General features: G+C 36.2%; 1 protein-coding gene across 2 annotated transcripts in view; it reads left to right on the top strand.

The window, feature by feature from the left end:
• ORC5 (origin recognition complex subunit 5) overlaps positions 1-16,432 on the top strand; it is a gene marked incomplete at both ends in the record, with an annotated part of 71,531 nt that overhangs the window by 20,151 nt on the left and 34,948 nt on the right. For both annotated transcript variants that reach the window (XM_082498746.1, XM_082498745.1), the window contains 3 exons: positions 926-1,038; positions 4,638-4,685; positions 12,014-12,124. In XM_082498746.1, the coding sequence (XP_082354872.1) occupies positions 926-1,038; positions 4,638-4,685; positions 12,014-12,124 (272 nt within the window). The remainder of the gene's footprint in view (positions 1-925; positions 1,039-4,637; positions 4,686-12,013; positions 12,125-16,432) is intronic.

Genomic DNA, 16,432 nt, shown 5'->3' with positions numbered 1-16,432 from the left:
TTAATTCCTTGATCTTTATTTGCTGATATTGTGGATTAAAGCATAAGGGTGCAGATACTTTACAGAACAAGAAACAGTTGAAGTGAAAAGCTGTCAGCAAAGAAGGCACAAGAGGAGACCCTTTAGTGGTCTCTGTAGTTGGACAACTGATGAAAGTCAGGTGGTTTGATCATCCTATTCATATGCATAAGCTGTATAAAAGAAGTGACTATGGTGGCAAGAGCAGGAGAATGTAAAGGGAAAAAAAATACAAAGTAAAAGTAAAAAGAGAAGGAAAATACTCAGTAGACTGTAGTTCTTGTGTGTTTTAATGTGTGAGACTTTAATGAAGTATACCTGTAGAAAGCTAGGTCAATTGGATCAAGTTTATAATTTTGAAAACATTTTCTGTAGGAATAAAACAGTGGCTGAAAATTGTGAGATGCTGAACAGTTTCTCAGAAGTGCAGCACTGCTTTTCTCCACCATGCCAGCCCTGTTCCTGCCTGTTCCTGGCTGGGCTGTCTGGCAGAGTTTGGAGCAAACTGGAGGTTGGGTCTTGGAGAAAAGCTTTGCTGTGGTATTGAAATAAATCTCTTCATCTGCTCTGTTTGACAGAAAAAAATACCTTCAATTAAATTAGCCTGGAATTTTTTTTTTTTTTTTTAAGGAGATCACATCATAGCGATTTATGAGTTTCTGATGCTTCAGATAACAGTTTCTGAGATGAGTCCATAAAGAGCTCAGAATGTTCGTTTTGTTTAGCTTCGGGCCGTTCCTTGGCCTTTCACCGATTTTTGTATCTATGATAATGGGGTTGAGAAAGGAGCCATACTCAGTTAATGAGTAGAACAGGAGAGAAGGAAAAGAAGAATGTGAACAAGTCGAGTTTGAAGTTTGTGGGTGTTCAGAGTGGGTTTTGGTGACTCAAACTGTTTATTTTGTAGGACTTTCTGCACATACACATGTGGAACTTCCTTATTACTCCAAATTTCTTCTAATAGCTGCTTACCTCGCCTCCTACAATCCTGTCAGGACAGACAAGAGGTTCTTTCTTAAGGTAATGAGATTTTTTTCTTGGTGCTGCTTACTGGATTCCTGCATACTGAATTTCCTAGTTTAAAACTCGTCAACCATTCATTTTGAGCTCTGTTTCTATGTGTGGTTCATTTGATTTGATCAGAAGTTTCCCTGTAGATCACGTGTTGTTTGGTAATGATCACCTAGTTATTATTAATGTCTAATAAACCCAACTTCCTCTTCATGTCAAAACGCGCTTAACACTGTTGCAGCACAACGATTGTGCTTTGCTTTTGTAAGTTGATACAGCTCTGTTTTTAAAGATTTAAGTGGAGTGCCTGCAGTGTCCTTAGATATAAGCCACACACTTAAATTTCTAGAGTAAGATACAAACCGCAACAGTATATTTCCCTGAGTTAGCATTTAATGAGGTAAAATGACATAGTGCATTAGCTTATTTATACAGTTTTAACCTTCTGAAATAGAAACTTACAGTTGCTTTTGCAGAAGATGTGGTTCCATTAGCTGGCACGTGTTGTGTTGACATGATGGTAATGCATGTTTTAGCATGAATGGGCCAAACCTCATTTTCTGTAAGTTCTTGCTGTGAACAGGTTGATTTTCTTTTCTTTTTTTTTTTTTTTTTTTTTTTTTTTTTTTTTGTGTCTTTGGGCTATGTTGTGGTCGTGCTGCAAATAAATGCTGTGGTGCCATAGTCTGTAGTCTGTCTCTTTCTTAGCTAGGATCTTTGTGCTCCTCAAGCCTGTCTAATTGCATTGTGTTTGAGGACTTAATTTGACAAAATGTAGGCGGGAAGACAGATGTGTCAGAAAAGTGATTGGCCAATTATGTTTTCTATGCATTTTACCAACTTCAAGGTTTTCTACATTACTACTTTATGTATTAATACATGCATGTGTGTATAAATGTATGGTACTCATGAAGGATAGGTGCGAACAATTGACGAAAATGAGAACAAGACAAAGTTGTACAAATTGTTTTCTTCCCTATTGAAGAAAAACTTCACGTTTTGAGAAGTTACTGCAATTCCTAGTGGTGATATACTAGTACATTATTAGTTTAAGCATGGGTTTCGTGCTTCTGGTATGATCTTACATTGAAAGCTGTAGGTGTTTCACCCTTCTGTCTAGTGCTTTCCTGAGAAGAGTGGAGGATTATTTGTATTAAGTGCAGATTGACAAGTTTTCTTCATGAGCAACCTTTGTTCTTTTCACTTGGCCAAAACAGTTTCTTTGCAAGAGATTTATTTGCTGAAGATGTATTTTTCCCAGGGTTTTCCATACCAGTCTTGGAACTCAAAGAACCAAGAAAACTTACAAGACTCAAGTCAGTAAAGGATGTTATCAAGAAGTGCCACATCTTTCTTGTTTGTGTTCACTGAAGAACTGTCTCAATTTATTTTTTTTTTCCTTTCTCCTTTTTAAGTATCTCCGATGTTAATTTCCACTCTTGCACGTGAACCCTGCTAGATTTTTGTACAATAAACATGAGCTTCTAAGGTTTTTGAAGCAGGGACGGTGAAGGTATTTCAGTCAGAGATACGGAGTATTTTTCTCAGGAGCTGGTGAAGCAGAAGTTACCATTGCTATGCATATCATCTGATAGCTGTTAGCCCTTCATCAGGTGCTAAGGTGAATTTCAGAACTAGCTGCATTTCAAAGCCCAACAAAACCAACACTTCTGGGAGAGTGTTCAAGTTGAGTCATGTGGACTGTGAAAATAGAACATGGTTTTGTTTGATTTGTAATGAGATTCAGAGTAGATTACAGAAAAGTATCTGTTGGAGTGATTTAACTAAGGACTGCTATGCAGCAAAAGGGATGCAAACAAAAAGATGGTTGTTGAGCTGCTGATCTGCACTACTGGTATAGGTGCTAGGCTATACTACAGCTAAAGATAAAGTCACAGTTTTGTGGCAACCTGAAATGCCAACAGCCTGATAAAGCAATGAAGTAATAATTAATGAAGTAGTAATTGGCAGTGCTGCTATTAGTTATGTGAAAGTTGAAGAGCTTTGAGGTAGATTAAGTGAAAAATATGAAGTTGGTTTTGAAAGGTAGTTTTTAAAACAAAAAAGGATAGCAATCTATATGAAGTCTTCATTATATCATTTTAATAGAAAACAGGATTAAAAAATAATTGATTTGGTTTATTTCTTTGTGCTTGTACAGAAATAGAGCACCTGCTCTCTTGCTTTGAAACACTTTTGACATAACTTAAGTATACCATATGGAGATCTCAACATAACCTTTAAAATAGATGAATGCGGTTTGTTGTGATCCATCACTAGCGTGCCATATAACCTCAGGCTTGATCCCTTTCCCCTCCAACAGGTCTCTATTATCACAGCAGTCCTCCTTTCAGAGGCATGATGAAAAGATTACTTTGCTGTCTCTAAGTATGTGATATGTATTATTTGAATGAACTAATTTTTTTTTAGTCTGGAAAATTATTTAAAGGAAACTTAAAGCCCTAATACTAAGCTCTTCAGAAGTCAGTCAAGAAATGCCACAGTTACTGACTGTGCGATCTTCTTGACATGGCTGAGTATTGAGGTCCACAAATACAAAGTACAAGATTTTAAACATTAAAATGAAAAAAAGAATTCCTTCATTGATGATACTTTTTCCCTGGTTGATTGAGAATGCTTATAAGGTATACTTATTAATAAAGTATACCTCTCAAGGCTGTAGAAAAATTTATCATGTGATATTTTGAGAAATAGCAGTTAACTCTGTTAAAAGAATATTATAAATGTACCTCTCCACGAATTTTACATCATTTACATGTCTCTCTTTGTCTTTTTTAACTTCTTTTGCTCATTTGTTTGTAACATCTTGTTTAATATATTTGTGTAAACGTCTTGCCCTCACATTTTCAGTTGAGATCCAAGAAGACTTGATATTTTTTTTGGAAGTCCTTCCTTTCTTAAGGCTGCTTTAGTGTTGTGCCTTTTTAAATGATGTTCTTTTGGTTTTTGTTTTTGTTTATTTTTTTTTCTCCTTTCTGTTTGTCCTTTAGCTCCTGTACCTTGAACTATCTTTCTATTGTATTGATTTACTTCCCAGTTGTCATTCTGCCAGCTTGCATACCATCAGAATTCTAAAATGGAGCAGATAAACGATGAAAATTCAGATGGATTTTATGCATGGATAAATTTTAAAAATGAAGTGGCCATCATTTAAGCTTCTCTGGAAAGAGAAAGAAATGAAACATCTGTCTTTTTTCATTAGATGATTGAGGGTAGAAGGAGGATGGTGGCATGAAGTAATATTAAAAACAGATTTTTACTGCCTCTTCTCATCAGTTCCTGATTAGATCAGACAAAATAATTATGCATGTCACCAAAAAAAATTAGAGTGGGTTTTTTTGTGTTTGCACCACTTGGGCCACAACAAAGCAAGCAGTAGGGCAAATATAACTTTAGGGCTTCTAGTAAGAAGGATTGCTAGTAACATCAGAAGCACATACTGGAGGTGTAGTAAAGAAGCAGACCCAGACTAGCATATTACCATATGTAGCATACAATGCTTAGTTGACTGTTTTGGTTCTGTCTTCACTATAGAAGGAGCATAAAGTAATTTAAATATAATATTTGTTTTTGTCTGTTGTTTACAGCATCATGGGAAAATTAGAAAGACCAACTTTATGAAGAAACATGAAAAGGTATGTATTTTATCCTTCTAAGCTGAGCTTGGCAACAAATACTTTCTTTCTCCTCTACTGCTGGTTTTGCCTCATTTACTGTAGAAACAACAGAATTGATTAAATAACAGTTGTTGCATTTGTTTTGTATGATACAAATTTCTGTATGATACACACATTTTTATGCTACAGTTAAATTTCAACGAAATAAATTTGTCTCTTAAAGCCATATTTTTGTGTATAACAATGTGCATAATAAAGCTAGTTAAAGGATATGGAAGAGCCAGATATCAGAATTTCTCTCAAAGTTAAGAGTACTAGGTGGTTAGTAGTTTTGAAAGTCAAGTCACTTTAATTCCCAGTGATTCAGTGAGGAATAAGAGCTTAAGTTTGTGTGTTGAGGCTTGGAAAATTTGCACTCCTGTCTGTTGTTTAGGATTCTGTCAGACTATTAACTAACCTTTTCATGAATATAAATAGCTAAATATAATTTATTTCAGTGGAGGTGTACCAGTTTTTACTGACAGAGGCTTGATATGGTGGGAAAAGCAAATACCTGTATGTTTGTTCATAATTGTAATGTAAAAAGTGAAATTAAATTTTAACATTTGTAACTTGTTGACTTATTTTAAAACAAATCTGTAAATGAAGAACAGTGCAGACAGCACTAAGTCCCTGCCAGAACAATCATCATATCCTTTTATTCTGTGTGCTACAGGCAGTGTAAATAATATGAGAAAAAAAATAATATGATACTTAGCCTAATAATGCTTTGCTTCTGATCCTCCCTACAGCCTTTTCCCTAATTTTTCTCCTGTCCCTTCAGGAAGACAGAGTCATTGGCTATCCAAAGACTTTTATCCAAGTTCTCTTGTTTCTGTGGGGGTACATTTTTTGCATGTGAAATTGCAAGTGAGTGTAGTTTTACATCAACATTGCAATGTGTTGCACCACTAGGTAGATACTTAATTTTAAGAATTCTGAAGTCTCTGAATGCATGTATCCTGTACACACATGTACAGGACCTCATGTGTGTTTTGTCCCTAGCACATGAACTCCTGAGAACTTCCAAAGCATTTAATTATTTTCAGGACTGCTATATTCTTGAAATATCTCCCCAACTTAAATAGTTGATAAATAATTTTCAGGAGAAGGAATAATTATTGTATCTTAGACCAAAACGTTCTTATTTTCTTGTGTCCTCTGCAGGGAAGTTATTTTGTTTTATTCTTTCTTGGCAACAGATTTCCAACTTGGATGATGAGATGGGAACAACTGGGGAGAGGGGAAAGCTAGGAGTATAAAAGAAATGGGAAAGATTTGATGAAGAAATACATAGGTCGTGATCACCTTAACTGTACCATAGATCTTGTTCTCTTGTGTCATTGTTTATGTTAAATGCACTTGTATCTGAGTTCACTACTTAGTGTTCAGAAGTGCCTGCATTAAGGATAAATTGTTTTTCATTTTATTATTGTTTCTGCAGCAAACTAAATGCTACTGAATAGGTATAAAAACAGAACAGAAGGAGGTACTAAAGAACAAACTGTAAATGAGAGTAACTCAAACAACTGGAAACAAATGTAAATTAAACAAAATTATTGGTCAAAAAGATGAGTAAGAGTTCAGTTACTTTTTTTACTTTAGTTAGATTAATTCTAATTTTGTAGACTTTACATTTACCCTACAACCTAAGCATTAAACTGGTATTTTGAAAGCGTGATTAGACGTGTGCAGTTAAAGAAGCTTGGTTTGTTGTCCAACTGTAACAACTAACTTGTGTAATCATGAAAGACTTCTAAGACTGCAAGTGATGTAACTCTTGCACCTTCTTGTTGTATTAAAAATTAGTGTTACTTTGAAGAGAATTAGAACTTCATAATCCTAGTAAATCAAATATGGTTAACAGAAAACATCTCTTGAGTTGACTGTGTTATGCTGAACTCTGATTACATGCAAGGAACAGGAGCACATCTTAGGAATTAATGAATAGGACAGGAACTCTGGGGCATTTGAAGAGTACCTTTGCATCTAGTTACAGAGCAGTGGTTCTCTGCTTATGCATTGCTTTCTAGTTTACAGGTAAGGACCATTTTGCTCTAAGTATTTATGCCAGAAACTGAAATCGCTTGTAGGTCAGTGCACTGTCTGGTTTTGAAAGTTTTTGAGGGATAGTAACTGCGATGGTGGGGAACGTAACTGCGATGGTGGGTAACATAACTGCAGGTCCTAAGGGGATCTTCCAGACCTATCTTCCTTTTACTGTACTGTAACCTTTATAAATACTTACACAGAGATGTAATATTTGATGTACACAGAGATGCAGATATTTACACAGAGATGTTTACATCACCAAAATGTAAACTTGCATATTTTGGTATTATGATTTTATAGTGAGAGAAAGTTAAATAGAGGGATAAAGGATTACAGATGTAGTGTTACAAGTAAAGGCTCATGTCTTCAGTTGGTGCGATAGCTTATATCAGTATACCTTTGCTCTGAGGAGCTTCTCTAAAGACTGGTTTACAGATCAGGTTCACCTGATTCCAAGTGGATGCCTGCATCTAAGCTAGTGTCTTTTTATAGACAGTGCAGAGCTAGCCGATGCAGTCATTGAAGTGTAAGGTGTGATTCGTCTCATACTAAAGTAGGTTCTACATTCGGTCAGATGAATTGCACCATAAATGATATTGATTAGATTTCTACTGACTATAATGGGAACTTAGGAAACTGGTTTGGCTGTACACACCTACTTGGCAGGAAGCTAACATTAGATGAAATAAATCCTTCCTTAAAAGTTTAGGTACAGCCAAGCTAAAACAATCTATTTTTTTATTCTTAACTGTGTTCAGTCCAGAGGCCGTGTTTTTTTTTATTAGAAAAAGTAAATCTTGCGAATGAGGGGAAAAAATTTACTTTATTGTACTATTAATTGCCTTGTTGCTGATAACACCAGAATTTGTTGGGTTTCTTTGCATGATTGATTGGAACAATGATTTTCAGTTTAGTTACAAGTGAGCTGTGTTCCTGGTGAACCTGCTTTTGCAGGAGTATGCTTTTTCAGATGTCAGTCCATCAGAAGATCAGGTGTGTTGGTGTCTTTTTCTTATTGGAAAAGAGTTTGTCTAGTATATCTGCTTCAGCTAACAGAGTTAGTTTTGTATCAGAGTTTCTAGTTTACAACTAAAGATGCTGCATTTGTATAGCAGCCAGGGAAGTTCAGAAGTGCTTTCTGCTAAAAAAAAGTGAGAAGTATAGTTCTGTCTTTGAGTATATGCTAAAAAGGTTGTAAATTCAGCAAACTGAGGTTAAGAATTTTCTCCCTTTTGTGCAAGTAATTTAGTTTGCGTTATGGTTTTACTCTTTAAAGAACACTTTTGAGTCTCACATTATTGTTCCTGAAATTCTAGCGTGTGAATACTTACTTGGCGTGCAGTTGTGGAACGGTGAAAGGCTTAGGCCAGTTAAACAGTGGGAATGTGAAACTCTGAGAATGTAGATGAAAAGCACGAGCACAGATAGTTCAAAAAGATTTTCCCCAGTTGGCACTATTAGATGAGAGTATTGCCAAAGATGGAAAGAAGATAGAGGACACACATGGTTAATTTGAAAGCTATAAAACTTTCTGGAGGTGGAAGGTATCTTTTGTTTTGAAGGGAGATGAGGGGTCCCTTGCATTTTTATAAGTACTATGCTGTGTAATATTTTGCTTTAGCTCCTTGCGGAAGGTTTTTACAAATCTTACTCTTTACTATGTTCTGTTTGGGGGAATTTCTAAACCATTTATCTTCTTCCAGGAATTTATTTCTGCTAAAGAAATAAAGACTAAATGCTTCTTCTAGGAGTTGCAATCTATTAGAATTAACTCTCTTGGCTTTTCCAGAAGAAAGCATTTCTCTCAAATAATTTGTAAATTCAAAATAGTATTCTGCCTAAGCAGAGAGCTGATACTATTACGAACAAGAAACTTGTGAAGTAACTGCATACTAAACACAACTTCAGAGATTACTACATGCTAATTGTGCTTGCCAGCTGCTTGGAATCTATGCATTTTCATTACTGTATGTTTGTTGATATTCTTCTGTTCATATTAAAGAATATACTTCACAGAACTGGCATGTTTAGAAGCAGAAGGGCAGAGGATTGTACAGTTCGTACCTTATGCAACACCTGCATTCTGACTGAGGGTGCTATGCTAAAGTTTTGACTAGTTGTTTCAAATACTTTTCACACTGCTTGCTTTGTTAGCTGAGAGGTAGCTTTGGGGACACCTCCTGGATTTGAAAAGCTAGAACATGTATTGGAAATACCTTTTTGCTTTGCTGAAGAAATGAGTGGTTGTGTTTTACTGATGACTAATGCCACAGAGGTGCCGGTGGTATATTTGAGAGGTGTCCTTTCCCAGAAGCATTTTGAAGCAAACTTTCTTTTGAAATTCCTCTTTAATCTTGACTGCTCTGCTAGTAAGAATAAATCAATGTAAGCTACAAAAAAGGAAACTGGATGTCAAAGTAGAGAGAATGAAATACAAATTTAAAAGGAAACAAAAGGGCCCTCGTGCTCAGCAGTCTTTGGGCTGTGTCTTGAATACTCTGTCCAGTTTTGCCCCCTTCCAGTACAGGACACACATCAATAAACCAGAGCAAGTTCAGCAGAGACATCAAAATGGTCAGGGAGGGGCTGGAGCACCTGCCCTGCAAGGAGAGGCTGAGGGAATTGCAGTTGTTCAAGCTGGAGAAAGGAGGCCTAAAAGCAGCCTGTCCTGTACATGCAAGGAGATCATCAAGACTATATGATACAATGATGGATGGTGAGAGAGTGAGAAACAATGAGTGTAAGCTGAAATGAGATGTTTATACTGGGTGTAAAGAAAACCTTTTTCCTCATGAGGAGAGCCAGGCAGTGACACCTGTTTCCCAGAGAGGTGGTGCAGTCTCTGTCCTTGAAGGTTTCCAAGACTGGACTGGTAAAGTCCTGAGCAACCTGGTCTTAAGCTGACCTCTCTGAGCAGGAGAGAGACCTCCTGAGGTCCCTTCCAGCTGGAATTATCCTATGATTGAGTGTATTGTAAGAAAATAGAAATATAGTAGTAAAGGTGTTTCCTGTGTAAAACAGTAAGTTGAAGCGTTCTCATATCTAATTTCCTGATCAAAAATGTTTTCTTTGGTTTTGGTGTCAAAATGGTGACATTTTCACTGTGGTATAAAGGAAGCAAAAGAGAAAATGAAAACTAAAAAATTAAAATCATCCAAAAATATAAAAAACTCAACAATTCTGTTGGAAAAAATTAACAGTTAATACATTTTCACTGAATCACAGAATGATAGGTGTTAGAAGTTCTGGACCTTTGGAGATCATCTAGTCCAACCCCCTTGCCAGAGCGGAGTCATCTAGAGTAGGTCGGACAGGAATGCATCCAGGTGGGTTTTTAATATCTCCAGAGAAGGAGACTTCACAACCTCTCTGGGCAGCCCGTTCCAGTGCTCTGTTACCCTCAAAGTTAAGAAGTCTCTCCTCGTGTTGAGACAGAATTTCCTAGGTTCCAGTTTGTGCCCATTGCCCCTTTTCCTGTGGCTGAACACCACTGAAAAGAGTCTGGCCCCATCCTCTTGACATCCACCCTTTAGATATTTATAAGCATTGATGAGATCCCCTCTCAGTTTTGTCTTCTCCAGGCTAAACAGACCCAGGTCCCTCAGCCTTTCCTCATAACAGAGGTGCTCGAGTCCCTTGATCATCTTTGTAGCCCTCTGTTGGACTCTCCCCAATAGTTCCTTGTCTTTCTTGAACTGAGGATCCCGGAACCGGACACAGTACTGCAGATGCTGGCCGCACTCTTTTTAATGCCCCCCAAGATACCTGTGGCCCCTTGGCCAGAAAGACACATTGCCGGCTCATGATCAACTTGTGCACCAGGACTCCCAGGTCCCCTTCTATTCCTCCAGAGATAGTTGATAGATTATTATTTTTTTTTTTGAAGAGCTGAGGTGGACAAGGTCCTCTGGTCTAGTCCAACCCCCCTGCTCAAATAGGGTCACCAAGAGCAGGTTGCTCAGGACCATGACCAGTTGAGTTTTGAATATCTCTAAGGCTGGAGACTCCACAACCTGCCTAGGCAATGAGTTGCAGTGTTTAACCACCCTAGGGTAAAAGAGTTTTTTTTTTCTTACGTTTAAATATAGTTTCCTGAATTCTAATTTTTCCCCATTGCCTCTTGTCCTTTCACTGGATACTGCTGAAAGGAGTCTCTCAATCATCTTCACATTCCCTATCGGGTATTTGGATGAAATAAATCCCCCAGCACTGTCTTTTCTCGAGGTTAAATAATCCCAGTGCTCTCAGCCTCTCCTTGGATGATGGGTACTCCGATCCCTTCATCATCTTCATGGCCCTGTTCAGTTTGCAGGTTAAGGCAGGGAAAGGTAGGTGTCTTTACAGCAGCCAGCAAAGCTCCTGCACTCTTCAGAGGGGACTTTCTCAGGCTGCTTTGAAGAGTGATTTGCCAACTGGCCTCTGGGCATCTACCAGTGGGTTCTTCTGGCTCCCTTGACTGGATCTCTGTAGAGTGCGATGGGAGTGCATTACTATACTGACACTGTTTCTGAATGCATTGATTTAGTCTAGTATGGCATTTAAGATGAGGAACTCTTGTTGTGACTTTGCACTCCTCGCCTCTGTAAGCGAGAGAGACAAGGCTTTGGCTAAAATGATTCAAAGTGAATACATAGTACTTTAGCAGAATCTTCTCTTATGCCTTTTACAAAAGTGAATGCTAGTAAAGTATTTGCCTTCAGTAAGCAAAACACACAAAAATATATTTAAAAGTTATTTAATGGTTTTATAGATTTGTAAAAACTACTGTTATGTGCAGTAAGTGGTTGTGGATTATAGACTGTCAGTAGACAATAAAATAAATCTAAACCTTTAAAATTTCTTTTTTCACTACCTAGAAATTCTGTGTGCTTTTAAGAAGCCTAACATATCTTACTTTTGATAAAATGTAGTCTTTCCTCTTTAATCCTTAGATTGGGCAAGGTAATTTAATAGGACAAGCAAGTCTAGAAATCCAATGACGGGAAATTTGGCATCAGATCGTCTGTTATAGCTCAAAAACATTCCTATTTATTGTGCAGTTTGAACTCTCACCATGTTAAATAGAGCTCTAGGTCTATGTCTTTATCTTGATCAATAGGCATGTATTCAGTGTTTTCCATAATATATAAGTAGGCTGTATGAAAGTCTACTGTGAATTATAGTGCCTCCCCAGAGTCTCAAAAGATGTGAGAAATACATCTTGTGGTACTCCAGGAAATATCTATTGGATTGAAAAGTCTTTTTTTCTCTTGCAGACCAGCAATCACCTCCTTGGGCCAAAGCCATTTCCCCTGGACAGATTGTTAGCAATATTATATAGTATTGTGGACAACAGAGTTGCTCCAACTGCAAATATATTTTCCCAGGTGAGTGTGTAATTACTTTCTTCATTTCCTTTTTACTGCCTGGAATTTTTAAAAAGGTTTTACATTGTTTTTTGTAAGTCATCATTCTAATGAAATGTAATGAGAAAACAACCATAATGGTAATTTAAGTTGAAGTCTGAGTAATATTTATCTGTATTACTAGCTATGAATTCAAGATCTGATCTGTGTAATGGTGTGAAACCTTCTTATAGCTAACTTTTTCCTGATCTTGGACTGTGATCTGTGTTGATTAGTTCCTTGGCTTCTCATTGAAGTCTGTTAGCCTGTTCGCTTTTCAGGTTAAGTGTATAAATGTTCACTGTCTTATGGCCAAAATTAGTCACCTTGTAATGCATGTTACAAAAATGGAGTGGTGAAGAAGGAGCAGACAGAAGAATAAGGTATTTACCGGTGAAAAGTGGTCACTGTGATACATGTATCTTAGGGATAATGGTTTTCATTTGGACTAACTTTTAAGGGTCTTGCAGAGGAGAGTCATTATCCTGTTTCACTAGATGGCAGCATAACGATAGAGTTGGGTGGAATTAAGTAATTTTAGAGTTTTCTCTAGAGCTCTGGTTTTGTCAAGTGTAAATACCTATTCTGTATAAGTAAAGATAGTTTTCTGTTGTCAGCTTGATTGTTAGATCTTCCATTTCCACTTTTACTCACAGAAATATTTTCTACCTTTCCTTGCTAGGTCTCTAATTTAACCAAGGATTATTTAAATTTGATGTCTGCGTTCATGTAAAGTTATAGGAAACTTACTCTCAAGATACCTAAACAAATTTGCTACTGCTTTAATCATTGCTGTTTAGTGTTAACACAAGTGTTTGGCAAACTTAATCTCTCAAATTTGTAGAATAACCCACCATAAACATACATATTGTAAAATCAAGTGATAGAGGAGCTAGAGAATTGTAGTACTCTATTTAATCAGTGGTATGTGAATGTTTTTGTTAGTAGTGGTGGGGACCCAGGTGCTTTACAGATGCAATAAGCAACTTACTACTTCACATAAGGTTTTGTCTCAAGCTTCTTTAGTTAAAGGTTGTTATATGATCTGAGGCATGAGAAATTATTAGACAACAGCCTCAAAAATCTGTTAATACAAGCATTTACTTTTTTGTAATCAGATGAGTGATTTTTCATCTCACAGTCTGCACCCCCATGAGTGGTCAATGGATTAGCTTTCAGAGGTCTTCAGGAAGTGGTGGAAAAAATCAAGTTTAGACATGTTTAAGCATCCTGTACTTGTTTCTTGCCTTTCTTCTGTCATCTTATGGCACCTCAGGAATTCAGTGTGCTTTCAGAAGGAACCCTAATTCTGTGCGTGTTTCAAAGCTACGTGAAGTTTCCTATGGGCAAATGCCATATGAACGGACACCAAAGGTTTTTGAAGCAGGCGGTTTCTGACCAGACTTTGGATGATGGCAACAGCCTTGTAGCTACTTGTAGCAACTTTGGAGTACAAAGAACATAAGGACCTCAGTGTTCATAAAAATGCATAAATTTGGCCAGCTATTCACTTCTTTTTTTTTTTTTCTGGCTAGTGTCAGATATAGCCTGAGATAGTAGCTTTTTTATGAATGTTGTGTTGAGTCTTTAATTCCCTGTGAAGTCTGTTGATCAAGTCTGTCAGTCAAGGTATTGGTCACACCCCTTACAGGATGCTGGTTTTGTGGTTTGCTCTAGGAAGCACATTTTTTGATTGAAGACACGAAGTGTTGAAGCTCAAACTCGGAGTACTGAGGCAGAAGGTGGTTGTCTTGTTTAATGATGGTAGTTTATCAACAATGATTGATCTAGGTTTAGTTCAGTAAGAAATGGAGTCTTAGGAGACTGCTATAGAAACTCAGAAGAAAATAAGATACAGTCCAAGTAACGATCAAATTTGTTTCACCTGTGCTCTAAATCTGCTACTGATCCACCACGTAGGTACTTCTTGTTTTAAGACTTTCTTTCTTTCTCTCTGCCTTTCTTTCTTCAAGCTTTTGAAGACACTGTCACTGTGATCTTTCAACAAAAAATCATTTTTAAGATGGAAAGAGTGCAACCTTTAAAGCATAAGATGAAAGAACAGGCAAGAAGCAAAGCAATCGACTGTCCAAATGCAACTATGAAATTCAGAGCTTTGCCTGAACTTTAGCCAGTCTCAAGGACCAAATTTCAGTTTAATTTATACAAGTAATGTGGAAGGGAATGATGATGACAAGACCGGGAGTACTATGTAGGAAAATTGAGTCTAGGATGTTAGCTGTATATTCTCTTTTTATTTTTGGCTATCGAAAACATCTTGGTATACTTAAGATGTGAATGTATTATATAAGAGTTTTGCAGTGTATTTTCAAAATTAATATGTCTGCATATTTAACGTGCATTCCAGATAAGAGAACAAATGTCATTATTCCAATGCATGAGGTGGTACTGAAAACAGTTTGTACATGGAGTACATTCCCCCTTAAACTAAATTGCAGAATGAAAAAAATCAAATACTTCATCCTAATTTAGAGTGTACACTAGATGGCAGTGTTATCAAAGAATAGCTGTAATTCTTTATTTTTCTGAATATATGCAGATTAAGCTATAAAGATATAAAAAGATTGTATTAAACCTTAATGGGGTTACGGCAAAGAAGTTAAAATTATATCTGTTTATACAAAATAAAATGTCATCATTTAAAAAAATTGCTTTTAATTATGAAAATAATTTTTACATTACATTTTAATGAAAAATTCTGAAAATGTCTAATGTAACATAAAGTACAACAGAAGTTAAAATAGATTTTCGAAGTAGTTTAATCTATGCATAATATTGAATTGCATTTTATTTCTTGAATAGTTTAAAACAATTTATATTCCATTGATTCTTGCCATTAGTTATTCTGTAAATATATTTTTTTAAATAAAGTACATATCTAGGAGCTGGGTTATCCATAGCAGCATCAATACATTTTGCTGTTAGATACCGCAAGCTTTTATTTTTTCGTTTATGTGCACGTTTATGGAAATCATTCTTGAATTGTGCAGAAGTTTAAAATGTTTTAAATCAAATATTTGGCTTCTTAACTGATTCAACATTATTTCATGTGCTCTTTAATTTGTAAACTGAAAGGCTGTACAGGCACCAAATACTTATTAATTCTTCCCATGTACTGTCAGAAAATAGCATGCCTTGGCTTTAAAGTTGATCAACAATCTCAGTCAAGATTCAAGAAGGACGAGCAGCTGCTTTAAGATCTGTCATGTTGCTGATTTTGTGATATTTCTTATTGCTTCTTGTTTCTGTGCATAATTTCTATTCACGTGAAAATTCTGGTTATTAGCTTTTCAAAAATGAAACTTCTGTGCTAACAAGCAGCAAAATTTCAATTTCCTGTTTAATGGTAGGGTTTATTGAAAATGTTTCATTTTTACTCAATACAAATTCAACTTAAAATTTGGATCTTAATCTAACTTCTGCCTTTTAATGTTAATTAGTCCTTAAAATGGTCTCATACTTTGTTCAAACGTTAATGTGTCCCTTTCAGAAGCATTATCTTTGCAGTTGATATGAGACTAAGTTTTTCCTGCTGTAATTTCTTACTGTAATTGGGTTACATGAGAAAGAGTTGGGGTTGTTCATTTTGTTTTTCCTCACTAACAAGTGCAGTGGAGTAGCACCAGGGGAAAAAAACAAACATGCAAATTTCCACTTCTGCAAATGAAAATTGTTTCAGTTACCCCCTTAAAAGTTGAAATTTCTCTCAGTTTTGTGCTATTTTTAAATAAAATATTCACACATCTAGTGAGTATTGTTTGAGAGGAAGGTAAAGTAAGTTTGTTTTTTTTTTTTTTTTTATATTAGACTATTGATGTCACTACATATGTGAAATACAGGTCTATATTCACTGGAGAAGTTTTCAGTGCTCCTTTTCCTCCAGAATATTCACTGTTTTTCTTAGTAGTTCTAATTTGTCATGATACTGTTTTTTAACACACTGTGTGTTACTGTGACATGTCACTGAATTTGTTTGTTTGAATTTATTTGGTTTTTTTGAACTTAGAGATAACAGATATTGAAGCATTATTGATTTTTGCAGCCATTTCAGAGGACAAGATCTTTAAATGTTTTGCTTCAGATGCACTTTTGTGTAATAATTCAACAGATTGAAGATGATATTGCCACAGTTTCATTCTGTGCCTGGGACAGAACTCGCGCAGTTGACGTGCATATATGGCTAGGTCGAGCATGTGGCTGAAGTATTTCAAAAGATAAAACATCATTTTTAATGGTGAAAAAATGCAAATGTACTTTCACACAATGCTA

This window comes from Vanellus vanellus (genome assembly GCF_965231255.1).
Source record: "Vanellus vanellus genome assembly, chromosome: 1".
NCBI classification, from domain to species: domain Eukaryota; kingdom Metazoa; phylum Chordata; class Aves; order Charadriiformes; family Charadriidae; genus Vanellus; species Vanellus vanellus.
The sequence above is the reverse complement of the archived record's forward strand: the minus strand, read 5'-3'. Positions and strand labels throughout refer to the sequence as shown.